Here is an 18,950-nt window from a genome sequence, read left to right as displayed (position 1 = left end):
GTAAATCTTTTAAATAGTCACATTTGCATATAAAGTAGTTTGAGTCCAGTTCAGAAAATGTTTCTAACGTTCTGCAGCTATAGAGCATAAATCATGCATTTTCAAAAATGCAGCAAGATTACATGGCCTTCTCTCAAAACTAGCATTTGCTGCCATCTTGTGGACAAAGAAAAAAAGGACATGGTATTCAAAATTTATTAAGTTTCAAAATCTATAACTTTAAAACACAATGTACAGCAAAAACAGTCAAAGAGCAGGACTTTAGTCTTGAGTTGGAGCAGGTGTCACTTCCTGGAAAAAAAACAAAAATTAGGATTAGGGATTTCTTAAGACATGCATTGACATTTCCCTTTACCATGTTAACGTCTTCTATAACGATGACACCCTTTTCAACCACAATGTCGTCTTCTGTGTTGTTGTGTGAGCAATACTCTTCACTGGCCGTTTCTGCGGTGCTGGGCTGAGGGGGAATTGAAGATTTTAGACCATTGCAATAAGGACAGGTAATTGGAAATACAGTCAAAAGAATTTCAAACCTCATAGTCAGGGTCTTGCTCTGAGCCTTCGTCATCAGCACATTCCTGGTGAAGAGCCTCCACCCAGGTTGGATGCTCCTCTTCCTCCAGGTCATCATCTTCATCCAGCTCATCCTGCTTCCTCTTGCTGCCTTTGCCACAAGGCTTTGTAGGAGAAACTCTTACGTCTGAAAAGAAAAAGAAAAGTCTGATGTGCACAAACGCAACATGTCATTCACAATATAATAACTGCTAAAACGTGATATAACTCAGCATTACTTCCACACAGGACACAACACCCTTGTTTCTGCTTGGCACATCTGTTCTTTACACTCACTACAGCTGAATTAGACTTTTAAACTGCAGTGAAGTTCTTTCCTCTTGTAGTTTGTAGCACAAGTACCTGGGGAGAGGCAGCGGCCGATGCTGCTGGACACCGGATACCCGAGGGCGCTCTGCAGCCACCGGGGCATGACCGACAGCAGCACGCGCGTGCTCCAGAGAAGGCGTTTACGGCCCGTGAGGCTCGGGCGGCCCGGGCTCGAGACCTGCTGGGGATGAACCAGGATTGTCTCTGTGGGCCGCCTGTATCCGAGCACCCACCAGAAGCCCCGGTAAGCACGGACCTAACGAGGGGAAACACGTTTATTAAACCCCTACGTGCAAATTAAAATGCAATAAGAGTTTACACACCACCAAACCGAAAGGCCAGAAGAGCCCGCGAAGCACAACGCGAAGCACGTTTCCTTCAGCGACTCTTTTCTACAACAGAAAACATGTTATAGTAATACACCGTCCACGCGTGGCTCCTGACCGCTCAGTTTACCTCGTCACTTTGGGCCTGGTCATCCTGCTCCACCTGCTCCTGCTCCACCTGCTCCTGCTCCTGCTCCACCTGCTCCTGCTCCACCTGCTCCTGCTCCTGCTCCACCTGCTCCTGCTCCTGCTCCACCTGCTCCTGCTCCACCTGCTCCTGCTCCACCTGCTCCTGCTCCACCGGGGCCGTGTCTCTGCAGCTCTCGGTGATCATGTTGTAGCCGGAGACTGGACAAACAGCCGATTGCTGAGAAATGGAGGGACAAAGCTCAGTAACACTGCAGAGGAACGTTTAGGAGCATAAAGTACCTCCAGCTAAGCCGCGTAGCCAATGAGCGCAGAGAGATGCACCTGGTTCAATCAGCGCCAGCCAATCAGGTGCAGCCAATTAAATAAGGCGGGGTTCTTGAAAACATAAAGTTTGTTTATCAAATCGCAATCAACTCTAAGTGTCATTAATAGGATTACATGTTGTTTCTGAAATTACAACAAAATGTCATGTTTGTCTATCCAATATGTTTTAATATAAGACAAATCTTAATAGGCCTATTAATGTTAATATTGCTCTATTAATGGTAATATATTCATATATATAGTTTTTTTGTTTCTAAAAGAGCCTAGACTCCTGCGTCAGGGCTGAAGATGTTGTACTCGTGAGTAGCGTCTCTTAACAATGCTGTTCCAAACAAAGCAGGCGCTCTGGACATGCTCTTGCTACTCTGTTTACCATATGAATAACATCATTATGAACCCTCTTAGCCTGGCTCTCTAGTTGGAGATAATTTCCGGAACTTCTTTTCATCATTAATGCGTACGTGGTGATGCACAGGAAAGACCTAATTTATTTCACCTAACACTATAAAAGTGGTATGTCATGCAACACTGCTGCTACGAGCTCTGACACCGCTGGAGAGATGGAGAGGAACACAGTCACCAGGACATTTAGCATCGGGGCGGTTAGCAGTCAGGCCAAGGCTGTTCCTTCAGAAGATTTATTTGCAGCTCGCAGACACAGCAGTGCAAGAATCCGGGCGCTGCTCTGGGCCAACAACAGTAAGCTGTTTGGATGCTCTTTAGACTCAGACTCCCAGAGCAGCCTAGAAACCACCTTCCCTAACATCCTGACGCCTGACAGCATCCCTCAGTTCACCATACCCAGTCTGTCGGTAACAGGCAGCCTCAGGTCTTTGGACACCGCCAAAGGAGATGAGGAGGAGGAGAGTGATTGCAGCTCTGAACAGGATCTACCAGCCTCTGCATCCTGCGCCAGCCTGTCCTCCTCCTGTTTGAGGCTGTCTGAGCGTAAAGCCGAGCGCAGTGTGTCGGACCCCCTGAACCAGAGGAGGTTTCTGCTGCAGAGTGGTGGTGCTCTACCATCAGCTCACAAAGGGGACCACCAGTGCCTGGATCCAGCCAGCAGGGCCGCTCTCTCCCTACCTCACCTGGCCAAAATCACCACTCCTTATGGATTCATCACCCTGAGCCAGAGCCCCCAAATGGCCAGTGAAGAGGCGCTGCTCTGTCAGACCGGGCTCCGGCGCTGCAAGGACGAGAAGAACACTTTCAGCTACAGCAAAGCTCCTCTGAGAAGGACAGGAGATGTTTCCACCAACTCAGTGTTCCGGCAGAAACTGTCCAAAGACTCAGCAGCCTCTAAAGAAAGATTACCAAAGGGAGACATTCAGACTCTGTGTACCTCTTCTGTTTCCTGCTTTGTCACTGCGGCTCACACAGACGGCAAGTTTAAAAGCCGCTTCCGTGAGATTATAAAAAAACATTTCACCACCCGCAACCGATAGGCTTCATCAACAGTTATAATGAGGCCAGTGTCATGAGGTTTTTGATTAATGCTGCTCTTTGTTCAATTTGTTATTTGTTTGTTCTTTATGCAAGTATTTCTTTTCACAGTGTGGTAGAACAATAAATAAATAAAGTATTTTTAAAAACATACTTTGTTTTGTCCTGTGTTGTCCTACAACTAATTTTCCTTTCATAAAAGACAGCTATATGTGCATGTTATCCAGGCGTAAACTATAAATTAAAATATTAAATGTCTACTGTCAATGAGTCCCACATAGACACTCTAGTACTTTGAATGCTAAGATTGTCTCTCTCTTATGACGCAGAAACCATTGAACCTGTGCTTAACTCTCCCACTCATAAGCATTAATACTAATCAGTGAATATCATTATGATTGAGGGTTCACATGAATTTAGTCGACTGGACTGTGATGTAACAGAAATGTACATGAGTTGTTTTAAATCCACAATAACGTGTTGATCATAAAGTTAAGACATAAATATTCCATTGATTTAAAAATGGCTTTATTTTAGTAATGCTATAGTTCCATAATGACGAGGGTTATATTTACAAGGCTGACCTTTGAGTTTGCAGTCTACTTATAATTGGACAGTGAGTCATGGCAGGATGGGTCACTTGAAAGCCTTTTGCTGTACACAACACCCACAATGTCTGTCCTTTTAAAGGGCATGAGAAGATCACACATGGACAATTATATAAAAATACACACATTTGAAGAAGAGGATATCCACAATTGGTCATGTTCAGTGATTGTCGGGAGGGATTTCTCTTATTTTAAAGATTTTTGGCCCGTAGGCTTTATTATAAAGGAAAGATGTGTGAAATGTGGGATGAGAGAGAAGGGAGGACATGCAGCGAATCATTAGATACAATACTGCGCCGGCTGCACATGGAGCCTTAACCACTCGACCACCGGGCAACACTGGTGGGAGCGATTTCAGATTTGCAGAGATTCAACTAAAAGTGAAAATCTAACTGATGATTTAATACAGTCAAGTCAACACAAATGTAATGTGGTTAGTTCTTAATGCTTTTGTTTCAATTACTGAAATAGTTCCATCCATCATTAATGAGAAGCATCCATTCAATGTTTTCTTTTTTTCTTTTTTTAAATACAAAAGAATGACAAAAAAACATAAAAAACATAAAAAGCATATAAAACAGATCAGAGAGCAACAAACAAAACAAAGGTGGCACATAACATCCACAAACCATCATCTCAGTGCATCAGCATCAAACACAAATTGTGGCATTTTTCTATTTCCAAATTAAGTCTAAAAGTAATTATTTCCATCATCCATATGTCCATTATAATGTCAGTCCAGTCATTGTCAGGTGCAACTTGTGTCATAAATGTGTTTGTGATGGCCTTTCCCCAGCCACCAGAGGTATGTTTCAAAGGCATTCACTCATGTTGTCCATGGCAGGGGTTTCGAGGCCCAAATACATAGTTCTGAAATTGAATGGGAATATTATGTCATAAACAGAGCCTTGTTCATTTCTGCCCAATGTTTTTGTGCCACAGGACAGTTGCAGAACACATGATAATGGTGAGCCTCCTGTCAACCACAAGTTCTCCAACTTTCAGCCCCTCCCTGTTACTCAAATGAGAGCTTTGACAGGGTGTTATGAAAGAAAAAGAAACAAAAACGGGTCACATTCTTCAGAAGTCAGAATTTTCCCACTCCTCATCAGTCATGACAAAATTACCCCATTTAATACATATATTAGTTATATGTTAGTTGTATGTTTATGTATATTAATCTATTTAGTAGGTTTGCTGTCAAGGTCATTCATGCATTTTTTTATATATATATATATTATTATTATTATTATTTTTTTAATGCCTCAATAAAGAAATAAAGATTTCAGAAGGTTGAAATGCATCCCTTTAACACAGTTTGATTTTAGAGACTGCATGATACAAAACTCAGTCATTTGGAGAATGTTGTTGCACTGTTCTTGTGGTTGCTAACTGCTCTTTTCTGTTCTGTCAAATTGAGGTTATAACTCAAACATGGCTCAACCCTCATTGCAGAAACTTCCGGTTACAACCTCAAAGCAGAATGAAAACGTTTGAGAGCCAAGATAAGAATATGAAAATTCAGCATGTACAAAACGATACAAAACCTGGGAGGGGATTGTAACCATGCATACAGGAAGTATGTGTGACAGAGCACAGCTGGCCACCTGCTGCACACGCACAAAGAGCTTCAAGTGAACGAGTTTTAGGCTTATATTTTACTGTTTGGATGGAGTCGGATTGGTCAAATCCAACACGAGGCCACCCTCCAGCTCTGCCTGTCAAACATCACAGGTAAGGATAATGCTATAAGGAGTCTAAAAGGAACTATCAGCAGAACCTGTTTCCTATTGAATACAGACTGAGGTGTCTGATAAATCAGTAGACATCTCAAAACAACGAGATATTTGCACACAAGTGTTGGTCTTTAACCCTAAACTGTGTGATAGAAGAGCCTTAGAAGAGTTCCACAGTCACTGATGCCCTCTAGTTAAATATAAAGATGACAGTGACACTCCATCCTCTGTTCAATGTACACAGTGTAAAAGTGTTTAGTTGATGTTGTTTTCTTTTTTCTTTACAGGCAACGAAGCCACTCACACAGAGGATCAAGTGTGGACAGGTCCCTGCTCAGCCCCGAACTGCAGCCGCCCAACTACACACTGGACGATGTCTTTGAATCCATCGATTGTCATGCCACCTCATGCCCCATACATCAAGACTTGGGTACGTGTTTGGTTTGATATGCATTATAGGGTTGTGACTTACTTAGCGTCACTGTCTAACGTTCATTATTATTGCTCATGCACAACTTACGGGAAAAAACATGTTTTACTTCCTAAAAAGTAAAGACAGGAAGCAGCCTTTGAAACTTTTTATTTCAAAAGTCTAAAGTTGTAGTTCCTTCCACTGTGGCAAACAGCAGTTTCACTCACTAAATTAGAAAGCTATCATTGTCATAACAGACGAAAAGTCAACTGTAATGAATGGACTTGTCTGTCTTTATCCTTACCATGTTTTTGCCAACTGTATAAAAGGAATGTCAGAAATCAGCAAAGAAAATAGGACTTTACTACAACAGTGGTTTGGTGTAGCCCTGTTTCTTAGCTGTATATTATAGTTATGTTTATTTTTAATCATCTTCTTGTCATTGATTCCTTGGATTCTGTAAAGCACCAGCTGAGGTTCCTATCAGATGGCACCCCTCCACCTGTTCCAAGGAAAAGACTGGTGCGGACCCTTTCCCTGCCGGCCGACCACGTCCCTCCGTTATCTCCTATGTCTCCTTGCCTTCCACTTCAAATGCGTCCTCACAACTTTGACAATCCCTTGTATATGCTCGCCCCTGCACGAGACACATACTTCAGTAAAGAGCCTTCAGGGTTCGGAGTGGCAAACAGGGGCAGCACTGCACCTCTTCTGCCCCTGTCCCAGCTGACCTTTGACACCGCCGATGAACATTTGGTGAACTTCTTTGCGAACTTCGAAGACCAGAATGCAGTGTCCCAAACTGTGCAGCATCGCCACCTGCTATTTCTTAGAGATATGGCCCAAAACATGATGAATAATGTGCTATTAAAAGAAGAGACGCCAGTCAGTCCATATCAGCCGCAGGACTTCCTGTTGGATGAAGGCAGCGAGCCAAGGACTATTGCAGGAAGAATTTATTACTCTGTGCACAGCCCCAAGTTCCCAGGGAGGACACTTGGACTCAGGGTAAGCTCACGATCTGATTTTACACATATTTGAGCTCTTTAGTGATTAATTGAGAACCTTTTTAGACCCAGTATGTAACTTTTAGCCAAAAATTAGACTTACAATTTGTTTTTTATTGCACTGAAAAACATCCCTTGGCTTTGATTTTCCACAGCATAAAACGCAAACGCTCCATTGAGAAGAAGAATGGGTTCAACTCTATTTCCATTCTCCACAAAGTTACATTATGTTGCTTTAACATTGTAGAAATTATACTTTTATATTTTTGTCAGCTCTAGATACAAACATAAAAATATATCCAAGCACGTGTATTAATCAGTGAGATACAAAGTAAACTGCATCTAGCGTGAGAACTTGATCTGTGGCATCGTGGCAGTAACTTCCTCTTTTGATCAGATCTTACCAGTGTTACACAGCAGTTGATAATGTGGTGGTGTGTCTTTTTTTCAGATATGCACCCAAACAGAGAGCACCCAACTCCAGCCTGCCCATGTTAACGTGAAACATGTTGTGACCCACTTCCAGCCCCCCAACAATGTGATGGATCCCTCCAACTCATCCTCCATCAGCGGCTGCACTGCTGCACCATCACCGTGTGGGGGCAGTAATGAGTACGCCAATTATTCAGGGAGCAGCCTTTTGTCCACGGTGCAGCATCTGCTCTGGAAGGGGCACAGAGTGGGCATAGAGCGGGACCTCCCCTCGGCTACGCTGGAGGACTTCGTTCAGGAGAGCCAGTCCATGCAGAATATGGACTGCGTAATGTATGACAGACGTGTGTGCTTTTTGTTACTGCAGATACTCCAAGGAACGCAGCATCTATACAAAAATAACGCCAATGCTGCCGGGCTGGTACCACGAGAGATTGTATTAGCCTGGCCAGACATAAAGAAGGCCAAACCGGTGTTATCACATGTAAAAAGCAACAAGAGAGAAGTTATTAATCATGTTTGTGAGCAGGGCCAACAGGGCTTCATACAGACGTTATGGGAGATTCAAGGTTGCCCCCGTGTGGTCATATCCTCCCACACTGGCATTCCTGTCTCTCAGTCAGTTGTCTCCATCAAAGCCAGTATTGGATCTTTAATTCAATATTGTCTAAATATACACAAGGGTCTGTCTGCACTGTATATGTCCACGTGCAGGATGGCTCTGTTAGACCTGGCATCGCAGCTCAAAGACAACAGCAGTGGTCTTCACATAGCTGACATGGTGAGTGAGCTGCAGGTGGTTCTCTGGGGCCCTGGTGCTCCCTTGATAAAACATATTGGGATGTCCACAGCACACAGCTGGCTGGTAGTGAAGCGGGCCCTGTCAGTGATAAAGTTGGCAGAGAGAGGTGTGGATCAGTCAGCTCTAGACTGGGAGGACATCCTGGGTCTGCAGTATGTAGCATTCACTGAACCAGAGACCCTGGTAAACACAAGCATCAAGCTGGCTTGAAACACCCTTTATCTAGTTCCTGTCTGTATTATGAATAAGCCTCTTGTCATTTCAGTGATTAAGTTGGAGCAATCGCGGCAAAGGCCCAGTCAGCAGAGACATTCACCCATGCCCCTCTCTTCACTGCATGAAGTCATACACTTCAGCACCTCGTCTGTGTGAACGTGTGTGTGTGTGACACACGTCTGTGTGAATGTGTGTGACACACGTCTGTGTGAATGTGTGTGACACACGTCTGTGTGAATGTGTGTGTGACACACGTCTGTGTGAATGTGTGTGACACACGTCTGTGTGAATGTGTGTGACACACGTCTGTGTGAATGTGTGTGACACACGTCTGTGTGAATGTGTGTGACACACGTCTGTGTGAGTGTGTGTGTGTGTGTGTGTGTGTGACACACGTCTGTGTGAATGTGTGTGACACACGTCTGTGTGAATGTGTGTGACACACGTCTGTGTGAATGTGTGTGACACACGTCTGTGTGAGTGTGTGTGACACACGTCTGTGTGAATGTGTGTGACACACGTCTATGTGAGTGTGTGTGTGTGTGTGTGAGACACACGTCTGTGTGAGTGTGTGTGTGACACACGTCTGTGTGAGTGTGTGTGTGTGAGTGTGTGTGTGACACACGTCTGTGTGAATGGGAATATTTTGAGCAAATTATGTGTCACTTCTTGAAATATGCTGCATTTTAAGGCATTATTGATATAAAACTTCTCCAAATTAATCTATAGTCTCATACAGTCCATTTGCCCGATATTATTTACTATAGATGTTTCGTATCAGCTACACCAGTTTCATTGTTCTCCCTCTGCCCCTTTATTTTTCTACAAAATAAAAATGTCTGAGGTGTCATTCATATAGAATATAAATGAAGTAGATGGGGTCCTACAATGTCTTTTAGTTCTGACCATCCAAGCGTTGGCATTCTATAATGTATTTGACAGTGAGATGTGTGCGCTAACATGGATGAATTCAGTGCAAATTCAGCCAAGAAAAGCCACTCATCGCTTCTTGAACTTTGCCTATTCCTAAACTATTCTTGTTCTGCTGGGTTTCAGTGCCAAGTTTGAATGTCAAGTTTTGTCCAATAAAGCTTTCCTCTTGCTTACTCCCGGTGTTTTTGATTGGACTAGGCCTCAAATGTTGAAATTAAAAATATAACCGTAACAAAATGATAATTTAATTAATATGATCTTGGTGAGTGAGCAAATTCACACCGTAAAGTGATGTAAAAGTGTTTGGTGCAACGTTATTTAACTAAATCTGGATGAGCCGTTAATCTTTGTGACCTCCACAGCCTTATCCAAAAGCAGAGTATGTCCCTGTGCTTAGAACACCGCAACCCAATTACCACAAAATAAATGATTTAGTGGAGCACTTTTATTAGATACAGTTACAACATGCATTTCTATCAAGTGAATCAAAATAAATGAAACTCATGCACACATTAAAAAAACGTTGCATTTGATATAAACAAGCAAATCAAAAGGTAACCTACTATAAGACATCCATTTGTGTGGTGCGTAAATGAAGCTGACATCAACCATAGATCTTACACTGCAGAGATGATTGGTGGAGTGTTGGGGGGGGAACGGCGTCGAAACGGCACAATGCATTGAGGAAGTGGCGTGGAAGCTTTGCAAAGATGTTTTAAGAGACCCTGCTTTGACATTCCTGGTATATTAACATCTTAACCTAGTGCAAATATCTTGAAAACACAGCACGTGGCAGATTAATAGTTACACACAAGAAAACCTGGAAACCGCCACCACACTGAACGCAACATATGCTAGAAAAATCAAACAGACGCACAGCTATGGATGCAAAAGAAGTAGAAACACAATTTGTGCGGCGCAGTCTTAATCGTCGTCGGATGAGGAGTCTCGTTCAATGCTGTAAGCCATGAAGAAAGCGTCAGGGCGGGAAGGGACGAGGGAATGGCCCGGTCTCACAATCTCAAAGCCCAGGAAACTGAATGTCCGCAAAAGGGATGCTGCGGGGGAGCAAGTCACAGTACACGTTACTCTATGAAAGGAACAGTGATCGTAAATATGAGCCCCTGTTGGCAAATTTGTCGTGGCCTACCTCGGTCATCACGATTCTTGTGAAAACAGATGAACACATGATCGGCTTGTAGTTGGACTTCAGCGAATTCAAGCAGAAGAGCAAATCTGACAACACAAAGCACAGATATATTTAATTCAAAGGCAAATGGACAATAAACAGAGGGGGGAATCAATAGTCAGCTAAAATATCAATCATTAAATTATTTTGTGCAATGTAAAAATCCTCAACGACCTCTTAAGACTACAACATAACTAGTCAAATCCTACTGCTTGCGTTGACATAAAAATCAACTTTACTGTAATGTGATACGTTATGTGTGCACAACTACACGGAGTAACTAACACTGACCCGTCTTTACTGCCCTCGGGCAAAGCTCCAGGAGGGATTTCGACGTAGAGGTTCCCTCCCTTCAGCGCCGCCCTCCACACGTTGTGCTTGCCTTCTGAGCGTTTAGGCTCAAACAGCAAAAAGCGCACTCTGATGTTCGCAGGAGGGGGCTCTTCAAGAACTAGCAACTGAGCATCCTAGGAATAAGGAGAGAGTATTGTAAAGAAATGTGAAAAACAAGAACTGTAATCACAAACACAACAGGCTGAAAGAGTGAAACTACAATAATACAGCTGCAGACAGGAAACATGTGGCACTGTAAACTAAAAGCAAGAATATCAGCATCAGGTCCTGAAACAGCCCCACACTTCACACTCCAAAGGTCAATTAAATATAAAAAAAAAGAAAAACCACATCAGACAATCTGTTGGTAATTCTGTAAAGACTGAGTAAATGAGAGTGGGTAAGTCATGTCATCTTTTCCACTGGTGAGTATTTAAAAATAAAAACTTTTTGACCCGTAAAAACTTTTTTTAAAAAGTTTTTACGGGTCAACAAATTGGTCTAACTTTCAGGATGTAATGAGTTACTTACTCACTCTCTTATACTATAGAGAAATGTTATTCATCAATTCAATGTTGTGACACTTACAGAGTAGAATAGCTTAGCTGAAAGATTGTGATCCCGCTTGTCATTCCCTCGCCCACCTGGGATCTTCAGGGGTGGGAGAGGGGCATCAGGAGCACCACAGAGGCCCCGGACACGGGTTACTGCAACAGCGAGAGCACCTCCGGGGGGTGGAGATACTGAAGAAACACACAAAACAAGGCTTTTAAACATGAGACCTGGAACCACGACTGGTAAACAACCAGGGTGAGGAAAAGATTAAATCCTAGTGTGATTTGGAAGGCAGCAAAACAATTTCCCAAGTAAATTCATTTAATAACTAAAGGATTCATTTTTTACCATTTTACTTCCAACAATTCTAAACTAAAATATCTTTTGCTTTAAAATATTAAGTTAATCCCTGACCACAAATAACAAAAGTGTTCTGTAAAGTGTCTCAAAGTTTAGATATTCACGCATGTCACATGACTGCTGTGCATAAGCTGCCAAAGTAAGCATTATTTAGTTTAACCATTAGCCCATTCCACGTTGTTCAGTAATAAGGGCAAACAGCAGTGTACAGGGAAAGATCAGCAATTTAGATTCAGATGCCAAAGGATTAACCCGTTTGTTCGGCAGATGTCGGTGTGCATCGCTGCATTCAGTGTTCAGCTTACGCCTATTCTCAGAGCGCCTACAGCACAAAACCCATTAAGAGCACACAGAGCACACAGAGCACACAGTTGCACTTATGCAAGTACCACTGCTCTGCTATGTCCAGAACATATGTGCCAAAAACAAATATCCATCTATTCATGCCATCTTTTCACTTTTATCATTTCAATACTGGGCATTTGAGTGATATCAAATATAAAACAAAAACACCAGTCTCACAAATAAATTGCATTATAAGATAATGCAATGAAACCTACTTGCTACTTATGTTTCCACTTAAAAAAGAACAGCTAAGATGACATGGTGTTCTTTAACCAAAAGCACAGATGGGAAAGCACAGTGAAGATTAACCCAGGTTGCCTTGGTTAAAAAAGCATGTGCTGTGCAGCTCACATAAATCATGTGTTGTGTAAGACCAGCCTATAAATGAATAAATATCTTAAAAATCACAAGCACAAGAGGATTGCCGTCAATAAAATAACGTATGAAGGCGAGAAAGATAAACGATATGCAACAAGCTCAACAGAGGTTCTGAATTGTGACTGAGGAAAAGCAGGTTGATGCTGAGAAGGTTTTAAAAGACACATTTTTGTGCAATCAAAGCCAATCAAGCCCTCCAGAGTCCAATATGTCAACACATGTCTCAGAAATGCCCCCGTGCCTCCCACTTCACAGAGTGGAAATTTCCTACAGAGCCATGAGCAGTAGCTCCATGAGCAGTAGCTCCATGAGCAGATAAGTCACACTGCGACAATCCAATCTGTCCATCACATCAAACATCACAACATTATCATCGATGCTGTGGAATGAACGTGGAGGAATAAAACAGACTTGTTTACTGGAGGAAAAGGTGGCCGTGAACGCGACACAACGAGGCCACGGGCTTTAATAGTTAAAGCCTTGTTGTTTGTGCTCAAGTTTCTAGGCCAGAGAACGATTACGCCTTGATTAGGGAAAGCCGAAAAACAAAGCTAAACCAATCCTTCCCTGCACTAAATGTGGTCGATACAACATGATTTGTGTAGCATAGATTAACGCTGTGTGGATTATTAAACGTGTATTACTATAAATACATTAGTCACCGTGCGTCATTGTCCACAAGATTCTGCGAACATGAACCATGAGCTAAAATACATAATCATAAGAGTCATCATCATTTAACCCCCAATGATTGAAGGATATTTACTGAGAGCGTTTCAACGAGTGTCATTCCAGTAGAAGGCAATAGTGTCACATTTGAGGCGTCTTTGTCTGAATACATTGTGCACCTATTGTTGGGCACAGAACGTACAGGACGATAATGATCAGTAAACATTATGTAATCGTACACGTTCTAGTGACGTCTACTGAACGTTGTGAAATAACTGTGTGTCTGTAATAAAGATAATGCTGAGCACGTCTGTAATGTTTACACTATTATCAGGTGACAGTGGATCCCGTGCCGCGATGTAAACAAGATCACACCAGCGGCTCCAGAAAATAGCCTGTGTCAGGCTAGGCCGCAGCTTAGCTTAGCTTAGCATGCTAATGTGGCTATCGCTGATCTTCACCACAGCAACAACATACCTTTCGCTTTCTGTTTTATTACTGGTCTGCTCGATAACAGGCATCTTGGGTAAATTTCTCTCTTTTTCTCTAACAAAACAATGACTATTCAAAATCGTCTGAAGGTTGGATTTAACCATCCGGCCAGCGTCCGTAGCAGATGCTCGCTCGGTGCTGTCCTCGTCCCGTGTGCGGCGCGGCGGCAGCTGCAGTATTTACACAGAGGAGTGTCCTGCTCACACACGGCCTGACGCGCTGCTGCCGCCGCGGTGACGCACGCGATCTGATGTGATGAGGAGGATTATTGATGAGGACCGCTATAACAAGTCCGCCTTTTATAACCACACGTGACCTTGGTGCACGGTTATTGATCCACTGCCCGTGACTTTTCACATGTGCTGTTCGCAGAGCTCCACAGGCCGTTCAATGGCATCAATTAAACGTTCACCTGCAGCAAAGCTCGCTGTATTTTGAGATTATGCCTGAATAAACCTGCCCCTAAAAATATATTGCCCTAATAAACAAATACATTATACTTATAACGTCGTAAGCCTATCATTATACAAATGATATATAATATAATATAGCCTAGTGGTAATTGGCAAGTTGTGATGTGTAATCTAGTGTTTTATTTTAGTATCAAATACCACATCACATCAGCTCATGTAATGGGCCCCAGCACTTGTTGGATACAGTAACACTGACCTGCATCTGCTCCTGTCACTCACCAGACCTAAAGCAGAGCCTGTGGCCTATAACACCTTCTCCAGTGGCAGTGAAAGGCAGCGAGAGGCAGCTCAGTGTAAAAGATTTCCTGTCAAGTAAGTGTTTTTGGAGACTATTGTAGATTCTGTAGCATGTTGCAGGAAAGAAACATGGGTTATTTTATTCACACGGTTATTCGTGACCATGGCATACATTTCAGAGGCTGCATGCAGTTGATTGTACCTCACGCAGACCTTCACATTTGTAAACGCTTCCATACATCTCAGGACTGCACAGAGGAACGGGAGCGTTGGAAATACCACAAGTAAGGCACATGTCTTGTCTATTAGACTTCTCTCACTGCATTTAAGATGTTCGACCTGTTGTTCTATCTTCTCAGTGTCCTACGAGCGTATTCTGTCTATCACAGACTTAAGTGAGGTCCAGAATCCCTGGAAAGGATTCACCATGAACCGCTGCGTGATTCTAGCTCTGGTGGTGCTGCTAGTGAGTTCAGGGGTCAGCGAATTGCATGGTAATTACTTTTTACACAAGTATTATTTATTTTTATTCATACTTTCTTTTACAAAGTGTTTTGTTATTACTTTTTCACAGAAGCTGTTGATTATGCTGTTGAGGAAACAGGCATAATGTCTTTCATAGGAAGTCTGCAAGATGGATCAATACTGCAGGTAAATCATTGTTAAACGTTTATCATTACAATCTATTTCATCTGCAAGCACCATCATTGTAGAATATTTGACTCCCAACAACATGCATCATCAGTTTTTGTTGTGTTGTTATTTCAGTTCTCTGTATGGGGCAGTCTAAAATCATGGTGGGGAACTGAAGAACTGGGAGCCATAAGAAGACGAAAAAAGCCCATTGGCAACAAAGCAATCCTCAAACCCAAAGCTAAGCCTTGATGCATGGAATGTACTACAAGTCTTAACACAGCCTTATTGTGCTAATGATATATACCCAGTGAAAAACTCAGATAGGATACAACATAATAAAACATTTAGTTTAAAATACATTCATATGATGTAGGCATATTTAGAAAAAAACTCCTTGTACAGAGGATTACTGAACTTTAATGTCATGCAAAATCTATACACAAAATAGATGTGGCTTGTTTATAAGTATAAGATTTTCTGTGCTTTGTGTAAAACAATACATAAGTTACAATAAACAAAATGTTGACACAATAATTTTGCTAATCACTGAGTTTAAAAGTAGTTTGTCAGACATAGATAACAATTATAATGTACATTAAGTCCACTTAACGGCATTCACAATCTGTGGCCACCATGTCTGGTTTAATGATGAGGGCAGTGGACACGTCTCCCAGGCCCACAACCTCCATCTTGTCGTAGGCCACAGGGACACAGCAGGGCGCACGCTCGTTGGTGTTCCCACTTTCGATGTGGGAGTAGAGCAGCACGGCGTGGTTGGTGGCCCGGTTCATGGGTAAGATACAGGTGCCCTGGCAGTTGTTTATATTGGCTGTGTTGGGACCCATGAGGTACCGCTCGAGGGACACAGTGAGACTCCTCAGCCCACAGCCAGAATTGACGACGGGGTTTGCCCGGGTGGACCGCTGGCCTCTGGGTGGATTAAAAGCACGTCTCGCCATCTGCAAGGCCTTGAAGAGCAGAAATGCACGGTACTGAAGCTTACCTGTGGAGGCACAAGTGTACGTTTAAGTCTGATACACAGATTATTGACTGTAATTCTGTGGTCAACACTGTCAGGGGTCGCCAACTTAACAGAGTAAAAACTATGGGCCTGAAGAGTGACAAAATGAGACAACTATTCACTGTCACATTTGTTAGTACTTTAGAGTAACTTATTGACTCAGCGGATGTATGTTTTGTAGGGAAAACGCACCCATGGCACTAATGTTTCAGAGTAGTTTCTTTTGGATGCTGTGGACCAGAATTTTGTAAATGTAAAACAAACCAGTTGAATTTTACTTCCAGAAAGACAAGCAAAAATAATATCAGTTCAGGAACCATTTTGAAACCTGAACAATTTAAAGCGGACACATCACCTTCTACATGATCAGTGAATGGAAATCCAGAGTGCCGCTTGAGTCTCTCCAGTCTTCCTCTTGCTCGGCCGTCCACCCTGCCCTTCATCACCTCCGCCACATCCCCCAGGGTCTGCTCCAGCCTCTGCCTGAGCTCCTCCAGCAGGGCTGGGGATAAGGCCAACTCCTCGTGGTGAGCGTGGAGCATGGAGCCCCGGGTGAAGGACAGGATCGTGGGAGCAGAAGAGTTGATGAGGTCAGCCAGAAGCGACTCGCTGGAGGACAAGCCAATAGGCTGAGAGGGCAAGGACTGGAGCAGTTCCAGGTTCAGGAGGGGCGCGTCATGGTCTTGTGGAGAGGACTGCACCAGGAAATGTCTCAGCTCACAGAGGAATGAGTTGTGGGACAAATCATTGTTGTTTGGAAGTCTGAAAAAAATAATTCAAAGAGTGTTATTGAGTGTAATCTGTGACTGCCTTTTTCTGACCAAGTAATAGTTCAATAAAAATCACAACAGCATTTGCCTCGAAGGGCGACAATGAAAACAGATTAAACAATTTAGCACCCCCTGTCCTCAATAAAGAATGAAGCTAGCATCTAAACTAGATATTCATTTTAACCAAGTATCGATACTCTTTTCCCCTAGTATCAAAATCAATTTGACATTTTATTATCATGTACCACAAAGTAGGTCAAATTTGTCTTGTGGAGCAATAATGTTGTTAGTGGTGTAGTCTCAGTTTGACATGAATAATTCACAAATAAAACAAAATAATTCACTAAAAACAAAGATTTGGTGTATGTAAAGTGGAACGCATAGGCTACCATTAATAATTGCAATTTCACATTTTTGACACACACAAACACACAAAACAAAACATATGTCAAAGCAGTTCAAGGATGTTTTTGTAGATTTATGACAAAACCGTCTCAATTTAACTTGTCTTAAGAGGCAATGACCAACCTGGTATCAGTTCCTTTTTGAGCTGAAAAAAGTAAAAGTGTGAAGATGCTGATTGTGCTCCTTGTGTTTCCACTGTAAGAAATATCTTGCTCTGTAAGTAAAAAATAATACAGAAATAATGTTCAAATGATTGATTTATCCTAGAGTTAAAAAAGCTTACCTGCAACAGAGGAAGTTATCTGCATGGTAATCCTCCCTGATGGAGCGAAATGCCCGTCTTTTCCTGTGAGCACAATGTACTTAGATTCCTCTGAAGTGCAGGGAGTCTGAAAATAGAAATAAATAAACAAAAACAGAATATACATGGTAAAAATAATTATAAGTTCCTGTTTTTACCTGCGTGTTTGGATTTAAAAGTGGACTGGTAAAGCTAATGTCTGATGTTTTGAAGATGCTTTCAAATGGCAGAAGCAATACCGGGTTCAGCATCATTTGAGGAAGTTTTGTTGGACCAAAAGTCAATGTGAGTACTTTCTTGTCTTCTTCCTCTGTCAACAGCACTAACAACAACAGACAAACAGAGAAATCAATGCGATGTCTATTTGGACTCATTTGCATTAATACATTTCCTCATGGTCTTCTGATATATACTAAACCACTACAAATACACACAAGGAGCAGTTTTGGAGATGTCCAAACCCAGCCACCTCGCCCAGTGGTTCCACCAGCTTTAAAAGGACAATACCAGGTCTAAAATAGGACTATAATAGGTACATTTCACACACAAAACTGCTTTGTTTACCTGCAGTCAAAGCTCTGCCATGCTCCCTTCACAAGTCACAAGTGATATTATTGCTGTATAAACTCCACTTTACACCTCATACCTTCAGTTGGAAGCAGGACACCCAAGTTCTCACTGCTTGCCTCCTTTGCCAGCTGCAGAAACACGAAGAGACGATCGTCGCAGAAAGCAAACTGGGCCAAACTGTCATTTCTGATTTGACCATTTCCCTCCAAACTTTCACGCAGCGTTGCCAAGACGTCATCCACAAAGCATGGTGCATTTTGAGGGGCAATCGCAGGTGCAGAGTTGGACGACAGGATGTTTGTGGCACCTCTGGTTTCCTCTTTCGCTGTAGACATCAGCTGTGAATTAGAATGAATAGCCCTGTATGTAAATGAACTAAAGCATCACATACCTTCAGTACTAGCGTCCTGCTGAGATACTTGGAGTGACGCGCACAGACAGGTCCACCCCAGCATCAACACGGCGTAGTGGGTCATCATAGTGGTGAATGTGATGGTGCTAGTTTGTGGTGAGTCTTCCACAATGGCTTGTTTTAAATGGACCAAGCCCCTTGATTTGGTCCTCCCACATCCACATCTACATCCCCATGACCTGGAAAACACACTACCAAAATAGGAATATTGTGTCCTTGATGGATGCTAAACTTTGGAAGGATAGGCTATGTTTGCCACACTTCTGCTCTGGGAGTTTGAGATAAACCAGGGGAGGTATACCAGTGAAAGATGGCACGGACAAAAAAAACTTTAGAGGATGTACTCACACATTTCTGGCAAGGCCTCTACACTGCACAATCCGAAACATTGTATTTAATCTAATGGTGGTGCAATGATATTAAAATTAATTAAGTCACTTCTCCACCCCAGAATAACAGAAGTGTAAGGTCCCTTCAATCACCATGGATCACACAGCTTATAAAACAGACAAAGTGCATTGCTAAAGGTC

General features: G+C 42.6%; 4 protein-coding genes across 4 annotated transcripts; 1 reads left to right on the top strand and 3 right to left on the bottom strand.

The window, feature by feature from the left end:
- Positions 1–237: 237 nt before the first annotated feature.
- org (oogenesis-related gene) lies at positions 238–1,545 on the bottom strand. The gene is made up of 6 exons (XM_072438079.1): positions 1,498–1,545; positions 1,342–1,446; positions 919–1,141; positions 537–703; positions 356–460; positions 238–291 (listed from the first exon to the last, which is right to left on the bottom strand). Exons 1-6 carry the CDS (start codon positions 1,543–1,545, stop codon positions 262–264), a joined length of 678 nt encoding a protein of 225 aa, XP_072294180.1. The 3' UTR covers positions 238–261.
- A 3,571-nt stretch (positions 1,546–5,116) lies between these two features.
- On the top strand, positions 5,117–6,925 carry LOC140353504 (uncharacterized). The gene is made up of 3 exons (XM_072438078.1): positions 5,117–5,470; positions 5,760–5,913; positions 6,350–6,925. The coding sequence occupies exons 1-3, from the start codon at positions 5,406–5,408 to the stop codon at positions 6,923–6,925; spliced, it is 795 nt and encodes a 264-aa protein (XP_072294179.1). The 5' UTR covers positions 5,117–5,405.
- Positions 6,926–9,701: 2,776 nt separating this feature from the next.
- On the bottom strand, positions 9,702–13,776 carry oaz1a (ornithine decarboxylase antizyme 1a). The gene is given in 6 exon segments (XM_072438223.1): positions 9,702–10,332; positions 10,425–10,510; positions 10,755–10,930; positions 11,385–11,471; positions 11,473–11,539; positions 13,581–13,776. Coding segments are annotated over 6 exon segments (669 nt in total). The 5' UTR covers positions 13,700–13,776; the 3' UTR covers positions 9,702–10,198.
- Positions 13,777–15,343: 1,567 nt separating this feature from the next.
- On the bottom strand, positions 15,344–18,536 carry amh (anti-Mullerian hormone). Its single transcript, XM_072438724.1, has 7 exons — positions 18,400–18,536; positions 18,085–18,333; positions 17,597–17,760; positions 17,421–17,526; positions 17,261–17,351; positions 16,318–16,724; positions 15,344–15,944 (listed from the first exon to the last, which is right to left on the bottom strand). Exons 1-7 carry the CDS (start codon positions 18,485–18,487, stop codon positions 15,547–15,549), a joined length of 1,503 nt encoding a protein of 500 aa, XP_072294825.1. The 5' UTR covers positions 18,488–18,536; the 3' UTR covers positions 15,344–15,546.
- Positions 18,537–18,950: the final 414 nt, after the last annotated feature.

Source organism: Eucyclogobius newberryi, unplaced genomic scaffold, assembly GCF_026437365.1.
Source record: "Eucyclogobius newberryi isolate DKJ021-1_F unplaced genomic scaffold, fEucNew1.0.hap1 SCAF_9, whole genome shotgun sequence".
In the NCBI taxonomy this organism is placed as follows: domain Eukaryota; kingdom Metazoa; phylum Chordata; class Actinopteri; order Gobiiformes; family Gobiidae; genus Eucyclogobius; species Eucyclogobius newberryi.
Note: the sequence above shows the minus strand (reverse complement) of the source record. Positions and strands in the feature narration are given on the sequence as shown.